General features: G+C 40.3%; 1 protein-coding gene across 1 annotated transcript; it reads right to left on the reverse strand.

Annotated features, from left to right (window-relative positions):
• Window positions 1-9,015: 9,015 nt before the first annotated feature.
• LOC129762036 (transcription elongation factor 1 homolog) lies at window positions 9,016-9,700 on the reverse strand. Its single transcript, XM_055760009.1, has 2 exons — window positions 9,549-9,700; window positions 9,016-9,479 (listed from the first exon to the last, which is right to left on the reverse strand). The coding sequence occupies exon 2, from the start codon at window positions 9,441-9,443 to the stop codon at window positions 9,195-9,197; it is 249 nt and encodes an 82-aa protein (XP_055615984.1). The 5' UTR covers window positions 9,444-9,479; window positions 9,549-9,700; the 3' UTR covers window positions 9,016-9,194.
• Window positions 9,701-12,294: the final 2,594 nt, after the last annotated feature.

Consider the following 12,294-nt stretch of genomic DNA (forward strand, 5'->3'; position numbering starts at 1 on the left):
CATCTTACACCATCTCACGTCGGAAGACGTCTGACTTTTGCCAAAGCTCACATGAACCGACAGTGGGTCATGGTATGTTGTGGAGTCTGGAGAGCGAGCCGGCCAGTCCAAAAAATTAAGTTTTTGGCCCTTAACCCATTGCTCAGTTTACTCACTGGTATGAATAGTAGCATTGTTTTGCTGGAATGTGAATTTTTTGTGACGATATCCACGTAAAAACGTTAGGAGAGGATCCCAGAACATGTGTGTAATCATCATGAAACAGGCGTTCGGCGATCAACGATTCGATAACACTGAAGAAATTCGTGACGCAGTTACATCGTACTTCAAACAGTTGGACGCTGCGCACTTCGCGCTCGAAATAGAAAAACTCGTGCCACGCTATGAAAAATGCCTCGAACGTTACGGCGATTATGTAGAAAAATAGAAAATAAAACGTAGATTACGAAAATCACCTTGTCTTTTGTCCTAACTACTTTTTGACAGATAAAGTTTGGTTTGAATATTTAAGGTAATCTAACCTAATCCTGCCGGTATATCAATATCAATATCAATATCAATATCAGGGCGTGAGGAGTAGGTCTGCTCAGCAGTGAGCGTTTGCTGACGCTGGATACCTCCAATTTCACCTTGTTACGATTAACAACCGGCAGAATTGGTCTGATCCTGATTAAAAAAACAGGAAGTGGGTTATATCTATGGTATAACCGCAAGGGTGACGTAGGACTATCGTTGATTCAGAGATCATTTGTTTGAAGTTGAATGTAAATCCATTCTGAATGAATGAATAAATGAATATTTGGGAGACTTCGAAAACGAGAGCGTTACGTTGGAGGCACAAGGTTTTATGCATCCAATATAGGATACGAAAAACCTTGTTCTGAAGAATAATCTTCAGAAGCTAACCTGCTAACTGTACTCGATTGACAAATCACAAACCCAAATGTATTATATGGATATTTTATGGATAGAAAACATTAAAATAAACTCTTTCGCTTGAATGTAATTTTCAATTCCAAGGGGAACTGGCAGATTATTTTCCAGCAACGATTAGATATTTTCACATTTTCCTCAATACTGGAAGCCCACCAGTGGTTAATACTAACTCGATAATCACCTGTTAATAGTACTTGATTGAAAAATATTTGGTCACAGTGTTACATGGATAGAAAACATTCAAATAAACTCTTTCACATAAATGTATTTTTAAATTCCCAGAGGAACTGGCAGATTATTTTCCAGCAATGATTAGATCTTTCCGGAACTTTCTCGATGCTGAATGGCATCCAAACGGAAAGAATTCTGCGCGTGTATGTGTCGATCCTTCGCCGTCCACCTCCTCCAGCACGTTAGGCAACGATGTTGTCTTGTCGATGTCCTCACGAAAAATGAATGCGTCTCACCACCAGAATATCGCTTAAGTATGCTTTTTGTGTGTGATTGAATCGAGAGAAGGTGTGGTTTACGATGGCAATTTGGAAGGCAAACTAGAGGGGAATGAACTCTCTGAGCTCGGAACTTTCGGCGACTGAGCAATAATCGATTGCGGGCGCATACAATATTGGATACGGAAATATCCTACTGATGGGGAAGAATAATCTTCAGAAGCTATCCTGTTAATTGCGATTGATTGAAAAACCACAAAATCAAATGTATTTGGTCACAGTGTTACATGGATAGAAAACATTAAAATAAACTCTTTCACCTGAATGTAATTTTAAATTCCCAGAGGAACTGGCAGATTATTTTCAGTAACGATTAGATATTTCCACATTTTCCTCGATACTGAAAGCCCACCAGTGGTTAATACTAACTCGATAACCACCTGTTAATAGTACTTGATTGAAACATATTTGGTCACAGTGTTACATGGATAGAAAACATTCAAATAAACTCTTTCACATGAATGTATTTTTAAATTCCCAGAGGAACTGGCAGATTATTTTCCAGAAATGATTAGATCTTTCCGGAACTTTCTCGATGCTGAATGGCATCCAAACGGAAAGAATTCCGCGCGTGTATGTGTGTGTAGCAATGTCTTCCCGGGGAACCGTTTGTGGCATCACTCTCCTCCTGATGGATTCCCTTCTGGCCTAAAGTGCACAAACAGGCTCTTGGTGACACCGTTCATCCGCGCTTTCATGATAAATGAAGAGCTTCACCACAACAGCGACAACATGCTCCAATCGCTGTTCAATTAGAACTGAGTGGATTTCCGAGCGGCGCTCGCTTATATACCGATTGGTGATTTCAATAGCCTGTTTTGAAAGCAATTTTAAGACTATTGAAACAAGTTTTTGGATCAAAAAGTAACAAGTATAGAACGCGTAGACATTTTATCTTTCGAATGCTCTCCCTAACGAAAATCGACGAGATCAAGCAGCAGGCGCAGATAGAACTAAGCTCCAGAACAAACAGAGCAAGCGATGTGTCGAGACGAAGTTCAGTACGGCTGAGCATTTCATTCGCGAGTGGGGCACGCGAATCAGCACCAGGCCACGGTACAACAACCCCCTGAGCCGGAAGACCCACAGCCAGATCAACAACTTCTACGCGATCTGGTCTTTCACTACGACGAGTTTACTGTGCTGCTGTGGCGACCGCCAAAAGTTTAGGATACCGTATAAGGCCAAGAGGCGTACTGCTCCAACATGCGATAAGGCAGTGGAGCATGTCTCTGCACCTTAGTGATGGGGAAAATGTGTTGCAGTCTAGAGCGCTGCAGATAAAGAGGGGAATGTTCCAAGACGACTCTTTCAGCCCGCTTTATCTGGCAATGAACCCCCTTAGTAGGACGCTCAATAGGAACGGTCATGGCTATAAGATAAGGTATGGGGATGGCGCCAACGAAGAAGTGACCCATCTTCTTCTGTAGGAGCATTGAACCACTGCGACCATTAGTTTGATCTATTGTGGTGCACTCCAGTTTACTATATATGCGCTGTCAGTTCGTTCCATCACTCAAGGAATAAGTGATAGTCGCACTAGGACTTTGCATCTCCCCCCAAGAAGGTATGACTTCTTTTAAGAAGTTTCTTACCTTTTTTGGTTCAGCAGACCATATCTCGTTAGGCATAAGAATGCCCTTTCCAAGAATCCGCAGTCTTTGCTGAATCAATACACTGCATTGACACAGTAAATGTTCCGAAGTTTCAGCATCAAAATTGCAGAAACGACATTTATCATCCGTTATTTTCCCAATTTTTTTGAGATGATACCTGCTCGGACAATGTCCGGTCAATAGCCCAGTCAACATACTCAGATCGGCTTTATTCAAGCTGAGTAGGCTGCGTGTTATTCTATTACAAGGTGTAATGAATGATCTTGATTGTCGTGATGTTGATAGAGCTCTCCAGTTGGCTTCAATCATCGATATTTTCCAGGATTTGAGCTCGGATTTCAGACAGGATGTAGATAATCCGCAAAATGGCTCAGGTCCGACGAATTTAGTTGAAGATCCTAATCTTGCTAGAAGATCAGCTTTTTCATTACCTTCTATACCGCAGTGACCAGGCACCCAGTATAGATTAACGTCATTAGTTACAGCTAGTTTTTTTAAAGAAAGAATACATTCCCAAACTAGCTTTGACTGACAAGTATATGCTTTCAATGCATTTAGAGCTGCTTGGCTATCTGAGAAAATACAGATACTGGCATACCTGTGTTTCCTAGCTAAACAAATGTTTGTACATGTTAGAATAGCATGTATTTCTGCTTGAAAAACTGTAGGCCACTGTCCCATTGGAATTGAGACATCTATCCCTGGTCCAGTAATCCCAGCTCCTGTAGATTTTCCAATTTTTGACCCATCTGTGTAAAACACGAGTGATCCCGGACGAGTTATTGGACCACCTTCTTCCCATACGCTGCGATTGAATTCAATCACTTTGAAAGGAACGCTGAAGTTAGTCTCTGTTTCCATCCAGTCTTCGTTCATGATTAATATAGGATTCAGTTGAAAATCTTTCAGGATTTGCAAGTGCCCCTTAAGATCTCCTTGTTGGAATTGTTTCGTACGTTTAAGCCTAAGAGCACCTTTTTCCGCTTCAAGTTGCACATATTGGTGCAGGGGTAGAAGGTATAAAAGAGCATCTAGGGCTTTGGAAGGAATACTGGGCATTGCTCCAGTTATTGATAGGCATGCCAGACGTTGTAGTTTATCAAGCTTTTTCTGAGCTGATATTTGTGTTGTTTTAGGCCACCACACTAACGAAGCATAACTTAACCTGGGTCTCACAATTGCCGAGTATACCCAGTGAATCATTCTCGGTTTTAGACCCCATTTTTTTCCGAATATACTACTACATGCCCAAAGAGCAGTTCGGGCTTTAGAAATAGCATACTCTAGGTGGTCGTTCCAGTTTAGCTTTTGATCAAGTATGACACCTAAATATTTTGTTCGTTTGGAAAGCTCCAATTGTACACCTCCTAATCTAAGATTTGCAATCTTGTACTTTCTTTTCCTGGTGAATGGAATTATAACTGTTTTAGAAGGATTGACGCTGAGTCCTTCCAGTTTGCACCATTTGAGTGTGTAGTTTAGGGCTGTCTGCATTCTGTTGGAAATAGTATGCTCACATATACCCCTAACTAAAATAGTTATGTCATCGGCAAATCCAATGACTTCGTACCCCTGGTTGGTCAGATTGTTGAGAAGTTCATCAACAACAAGAGACCACAGCAAAGGAGACAGAACTCCTCCTTGAGGGCAGCCTCTTGTTGGTTTCGTCGTTAGAGTTGATCCTCCTAATTTGGCTGTTATCATTCGGTTGGCTAACATAGCATGTATCCATTTGGAGATGCACATGTCAAAACCACATTTTTTCATAGCTCTACTTATAGAATTGTGTGAAGCATTATCAAATGCTCCCTCAATATCAAGAAAAGCTGTAAGTGAGATTTCTCTTGCGTCTAAAGACTTCTCTAGTTTTGAAATTAACGTGTGAAGCGCTGTTTCAGTTGATTTATTCGCTTGATAGGCAAATTGAGATTTGTTTAATGGTCTCCTGTTCAAATATGATGATTTGATATGGAGATCAATAATCTTTTCCATCATTTTTAAGATGACAGATGTTAGACTAATTGGTCTATACGCTTTGGGAGTTGTCCTGTCACGATTGCCAGCTTTGGGAATAAATATAACCCGGACTTCTCGCCATTTACTAGGAATGTAGCTTAGTACCATACTAGCTCTAAACATCTCCGTTAGAAGAGGGACAGTGATATCCTTGCATTTTTGTAACAGCACCGGATAAATCCCGTCTGGTCCTGGAGATTTAAAGGGCTTCAAGGAATCCACTGCCCACTCAACCCTTGACTTCGTAAAGACCGCCCTAGCCATTTCATTAGCTCTATTCTCGTCTCTGATTGGACAAGATTGAGCTGTATTGAGGACCTGTGCGTTTCCCGAAGTCATTTGGATTGATCCTGGGAAGTGTGTTTCCATCATGATACTAAGTGTCTCCTGAGAATCGGTTGTGAACTGTCCATTTTCTTTTCTTAGACTACCAAGATCATTGGTATGATCCTTTGAGAGGGCTTTATGGAGTCTTGCTACAGCAGGTATGTTTTCAACTTGCTCACAAGTGAGCTTCCAAGTCCTTCTTTTGGATTTGCGAATTTCTTTATTATATTCCGTTAGACAGTTTTTGTACTCTGTCCAATTAGAAGTAATTTTTGCCTTGTTGAAAAGTTTTCTAGATAATTTCCTAAGCTTTTCGAGTTTTTTGTTCCACCAAGATGCATCCTTACTTGATGTTTTCCGCGTTAGTGGACAGCTTTCTTCAAATGTTGATGAAATATTGGTTCCATATTCCGACGAAACTAGCTCAAGCTGTTCAGTGGAAGAAATAATTTTCAATGACATCGAATTATTGTCGAGAAGTTTGGAATGATAAATATCCCAGTTTGTTTTTCTAGGGTCTCTGAATTGTTCTATCAGAAGATCTCCTGAATTATAATTAAACATTATATGTTTGTGATCAGATAGCGATTCTTCACTTGACACATGCCAATTCTTTAACGTATCTGATAATTTAGAGCTACAGAGTGTTAGATCAAGAACTTCTTGTCTAACTGAGTTAACGAATGTTGGATCGTTTCCCTGGTTACAAATGTTAATATTATGCGACATTAAATATTCAAGCAAACACTCACCTCTAGTATTGACGTCGCTACTACCCCAGACCGTATGATGGGCATTAGCGTCACATCCTATTATGAATTGTTTGTTCTTCAATTTACAGTGTTGAACCAACGCAGCAACTTCTAATGGGGGAATTTCAACGTTGTCTCCTGGAAAATAAGCTGATGCGATGATGATGGCGGTTTTCCCTCGGGTCGTTGGTACCTCCAATTGTATTGCCACGATGTCTCTATTGATGAATTCTGTAAAGGGTACATGTTCAATGTTATCCCGTAGAAGAATTGCTGCCCTTGGTGCAGTTTGTGTGCTATCGTAAATGAGCTTACTTTTTGGTGTAGAAATTCCTCGGATTCTATGATTGTTGAACCAAGGCTCTTGAATAAGAGCCACGTCCAAATTCTCGTGAATGAACCTTCTGCATAGGACACTACTTGCTCCCTTGGCGTGGTGAAGGTTCACAAGTGACCCATACCTTCTACATGGACGATCTCAAGGTCTACGCTGATTCACGTCAACGTCTAGGTGTAGCTATCCGGGTTGTCGAAGAAATAAGCAGGGCCATCTGCATGAAGTTCGGCCTCGACAAGTGCCGCTGTGTCCACCTGCTGAAAGGACAACTTACCGAATCCGGAGGCTACGAGGTCTATGACGACGACTTTATAAGAGACATGGTTCGTGGCGAATCCTATAAATACCTTAGATACCTTAGCTCACCGGGATTCGCCACTCCGACATCAATACGGAGCTGCGAGACAAGTTCTTGAGTCGAGTGAACTGTTTCCTAAGGACTTTCCTCAATGCAGGGAACAAGGTACGCGCGATCAACACATTCGCGGTTCCCCTACTGACCTTTAGTTTTGTGTAGTCAAATAGAGCAAAACTGACCTAGAGGACCTTGAGAGGAGGATGCAGACAGTGGAGGAGAAGATTGCAGCTTGGAAGCAGAAGGCAGTGCATGGTGCCCACCCCCATCAACTGGACCGGCCACACGTCGACAAGGCCGCATCTAATCTGTGGCTAACGCGTGGTGAACTCTCTCCAGTAGTGGAAGCCGACATGATAGCCATCCAGGACAGGATAATGCCGACGAGAAACTGCAGGCGGTACGTCTGGCATCAGGACGTTGATGACATTTGCCGGATGTGCCATCAACCAGGTGAAAACATAGAGCACATTATGGGAGGCTGTCCCGTTTTGGCCAATGCAGCCTACACCGAGCGCCACAACAACGTGGCCCATATTGTTCATCGACAACTGCGTTACTGCATCAGCATTGTAAACCTGGGACCCCAGCAGCTTCATTTCAGTGATTTTTGCACCAAAATATCTTTGAGTTTTTGATAAGCTTGCATGTCAGCAGAAGTTTTTTCACCTGCAACACGCTTCACTTGCAGCCCAAACCGCTTTTTGAACCGGCGCATCCAGCCATCCGAAGATGTAAATAGCTGATTTTCATAGTGACCACGCGTAATATTTCAAAGGTGACAATGATATTAGCTTCTCGTTGTTGAAGTATCCACATATACAGGGACTCCTCCATTAAAGGGAAATTCTGCTCTTTCATTGTCTTTCTGCTGTTTACTCCATGTTCTCTATATTTGTCTAGTTTAGTTCGAATGTCGTTTCTACGCTGAATAAACCGTGATACAGATGTTTTCCCAACACCATATTTCCTTCCTAGAAACTCATGCGTACCTCCACCGCTTTCAAAATCATCTATAATTCTCACTTTCTCTGCCAAAGTAAGTGTTTTTTGCTTACGTTTTTGGCTCGATCCAGGTAACACGTCCATAGTGATAAGTACTGCAAACGAATAATTAAATTACAGAAAAATAATTTCGCTAAATCATATTTCGTACCCGTTGTCGCACTCAATGTAAAACTTTCAGACTGTTTAATGCAAACCTTTTGTTTATCTAATTCACGATGGCAACGGTACGGTGTCGACATCTGGATACGAAATTAGTTTGTATGGGGCAAACTATTTTCTATCGAAATAGTCGGCCCGAAAGCAGTTTTAAATTGATAAAACTTTAATGAAAATTTTTGCATGGCATTATCCAATTACTTGAAGCACGTACTCCTGACCCTAATTTCTCTGAATTTTATTTTATTTCCACTAAAACTTAACAGTATGATACAAAATCTTCTTAAGATAAGTTTTCACAGCGGATTTTTCACCAATTGCAGAAAAAAAGTAATTTTCATTTACATAGAATACTTATTTGATTGGGGAAACTTAATTTTCATTCATAATTTCTTTTTTAAAAGTGCGTTCATTCCACCTGAAAATCCATTATTTTCATTGTCGCTTCCCAAATTCGGAATACAAAGTGCAATGGAATTAACGAGAATCGTACAATTCATTTAAGTTCCCCTCGATTTTATTTGACGTTTCACATATCGGACCAGTTAAAACGTGAATGTCGATAACTGGTCTTCCCTTCTCGACCAGTTAGTGAATGTTTACTGTATTGGAATGGGCCCCTATATTGAAAGGTTAGACGTAGTCCTACGTCAAAACTGAATATTTGCTTGTTGTGTTTTGTATCGAAAATATTTGATCAGTACACGTTGATCAAATTTTATCTGTTAAAAAGAGTCAAAATTTTGGCTTCGGTCAAACAGTGTATGAGCATCTTTACTGGCCACATTACCCACACCTCCACTATTTGTGCTGTTAACACAACGCCGGCCTAGTATCGCCTATAAATAGGCTTCCGATAAAAATGAACAAAAAGTCCTTAACTCAAAGTTGCCAAAAACTCGAGTATGATTCTAAATATTCTAAATAACATACCAATCAACCAGATTCTGAATAATCTTGGCAACCAACCAGTTAACCATTAAATAGAATTGAAACTCATCTGTTCATGAAATATACACACATTTTGTCTTTTTCAACTTTATTTGAAATTATGTTTCAACTCGTTTAATACAGGATTTGCACGCTAAAAATAAGTGACTTAAACAATCAGCAACGTACCCTAAGATTCGGATTATCCATCCTCTCCCATCCACACAAATCAATAAATCTAAAATCAGCAGTTCAATTTGCAGTCTCACAGGCATCCACCCAGTCATTGTACACATCCACCGGTTCCGAGAGGAAGTTGATCGTCGTCTGATAGTCTTCCATACACACCCGGCAGGTAATCTGGGCTGAGTTTCGACTTTTGTCCATTCTCACCTCGCAGGATTTCTCGTGATTGCAGAAAGGGCAGTTGAATTGCTGATCAAGCGGTTCGATGTTCTTGCGCTTTGGTGGCGGCTTTCTCTTCGACTTACGGCGTCCCATATTTGTTAGTGCGATGAGCAGAAAAACTGAATAAATCTGCAAACGATATTACGGATAATCGCTAAATTTTCCGCTGGAAATATGTGTTTGTTTATCTGTTCTAACCGTCCTGACGCTGAATCTTGTTTTTTTGCGGCTTCAGAATTTAACCGCTATGTCAAGCAAATATGTAATATGAACCAAGGAAAGTGAAGTGGAAGGTAAAACGTAATGTCAGAATTGCCGTTCGGACGTATCCCGTAAGTTTGAATTTATTTACATAGATGGTATCAAAACAACACTAAACATTGGCTACAGTTTCGTCGGCACAGTTGATTGCCGTTATGAGCCAGCACAAAAAACAAAGCTGCAAATTATGCGCCAGTGGCGGTACCACGATCAAAGCATTCCCTGAATAAATCATATCACATTAGCCGAGCCAGCTGGCGGAAGCATATGCATAAAGGTTACTAGGTTACTATTTTCAACGACAACTGTTGATTTATTATACTGCTTCAAATACCTTCAACGAAATCAAATGTAACCATACCAACGTAAGTAATAACATAAACAAATCCAAACCTTTCGTCTTGCCATTCCTCATACATCTTTTCTAAATAGTGTAAATTACGAGCCACCTGTTAACTCCACCTTCTTGATATGAACTGATTATGTATGAATTTTAAACGATAACTACGGTAGCTCTTGCTACACTGAGAAAAATAATTATAAATAATATCAATTAGGCAACCGCAACCCGAACTATGTTGGCAATGTCAATCGGATCTCCAACTCTTAGCGAATTCGTTTTTAAAACTGAGTCAGTGCCAAACTGACTCTGTAATAAAAAACAGGAAGTGGGTTATATCTATGGTATAACCGCAAGGGTGACGTAGGACTAACGTTGATTTAGAGATCATTTGTTTGAAGTTGAATCTGAATTCATTCTGAATGAATGAATATTTGGGGGACTTCGAAAACGAGAGCGTTACGTTGGAGGCACAAGGTTTTATGCATCCAATATTGGATACGGAAATATCCTACTGATGGGGAAGAATAATCTTCAGAAGCTATCCTGTCAATTGCGATTAATTGAAAAATCACAAAACCAAATGTATTTGGTCTCAGTGTTACATGGATAGAAAACATTAAAATAAACTTTTTCACATGAATGTAATTTTAAATTCCCAGAGGAACTGGCAGATTATTTTCAGTAACGATTAGATATTTCCACATTTTCCTCGTTACTGGAAGCCCACCAGTGGTTAATGCTAACTCGATAACCATCTGTTAATAGCACTTGATTGAAACATATTTGGTCACAGTGTTAAATGGATAGAAAACATTCAAATAAACTCTTTCACATGAATGTATTTTTAAATTCCCAGAGGAACTGGCAGATTATTTTCCGGATCATTCTCGATGCTGAATGGCATCCAAACGGAAAGAATTCCGTGCGTGTATGTGTGTGTGTAGTGGCTGCTTCGATGGTCACCTTCTCTTCTCCTGAAGGATAGGCTTCTCTGTGCTCCCTCACAGTTTGGAACAAACTGCTTACGTTTCAGGGCAGATCTCGATCCTTCGCCGTCCAGCACCCTCAGCAACGATGTTGTCTTGTCGATGTCCTCACGAAAATTGAATGCGTCTCACCACCAGAATATCGCTTAAGTATGCTTTTTGTGCGTGATTGAATCGCACAAAAAAGCAATTTGGAAGGCAAACTAGAGGGGAATGAACTCTCTGAGCTCGGAACTTTCGGCGACTGAGCAATAATCGATTGCGGGCGCATACAATATTGGATGCGGAAATATCCTACTGATGGAGAAGAATAATCTTCAGAAGCTATCCTGTTAATTGCGATTGATTGAAAAATCACAAAACCAAATGTATTTGGTCACAGTGTTACATGGATAGAAAACATTAAAATAAACTCTTTCACCTGAATGTAATTTTAAATTCCCAGAGGAACTGGCAGATTATTTTCAGTAACGATTAGATATTTCCACATTTTCCTCGATACTGAAAGCCCACCAGTGGTTAATACTAATTCGATAACCACCTGTTAATAGCACTTGATTGAAACATATTTGGTCACAGTGTTACATGGATAGAAAACATTAAAATAAACTCTTTCACATGAATGTAATTTTAAATTCCCAGAGGAACTGGCAGATTATTTTCAGTAACGATTAGATATTTCTACATTTTCCTCGATACTGGAAGCCCACCAGTGGTTAATGCTAACTCGATAACCATCTGTTAATAGCACTTGATTGAAACATATTTGGTCAGTGTTACATGGATAGAAAACATTCAAATAAACTCTTTCACATGAATGTATTTTTAAATTCCCAGAGGAACTGGCAGATTATTTTCCAGAAATGATTAGATCTTTCCGGAACTTTCTCGATGCTGAATGGCATCCAAACGGAAAGAATTCCGCGCGTGTATGTGTGTGTGTGTGTGTGTGTAGCGGCTGCTTCGAGATCTTCCCGGGGAACCGTTTGTGGCATCACTCTCCTCCTGATGCTCTCGGTGACACCGTTCATCCGCGCTTTCATGATAAACGAAGAGCTTCACCACAACAGCGACAACATGCTCCAATCGCTGTTCAATTTGAACTAAGTGGATTTCCGAGCAGCGCTCGCTTATATACCGATTGGTGATTTCAATAGCCTGTTTTGAAAGCAATTTTAAGACTATTGAAACAAGTTTTTGGATCAGAAAGTAACAAGTATAGAACGCGTAGACATTTTATCTTTCGAATGAATTGTTTATCATACCATTTCGTTCAGTTGTTTAGGAGCTATTAACGCTCAAAATATCGGTCTTCGGCGTAACGCTTTCGTTTTCGAAACTTTGATTTTACACT

The sequence above is a fragment of the Toxorhynchites rutilus genome, chromosome 1 (assembly GCF_029784135.1).
Source record: "Toxorhynchites rutilus septentrionalis strain SRP chromosome 1, ASM2978413v1, whole genome shotgun sequence".
NCBI lineage: Eukaryota > Metazoa > Arthropoda > Insecta > Diptera > Culicidae > Toxorhynchites > Toxorhynchites rutilus.

Coding starts and splice junctions, on each gene's coding strand:
- LOC129762036 (XM_055760009.1), bottom strand. CDS start 9,443: ATGGGACGCCGTAAGTCGAAGAGAAAGCCGCCACCAAAGCGCAAGAAC.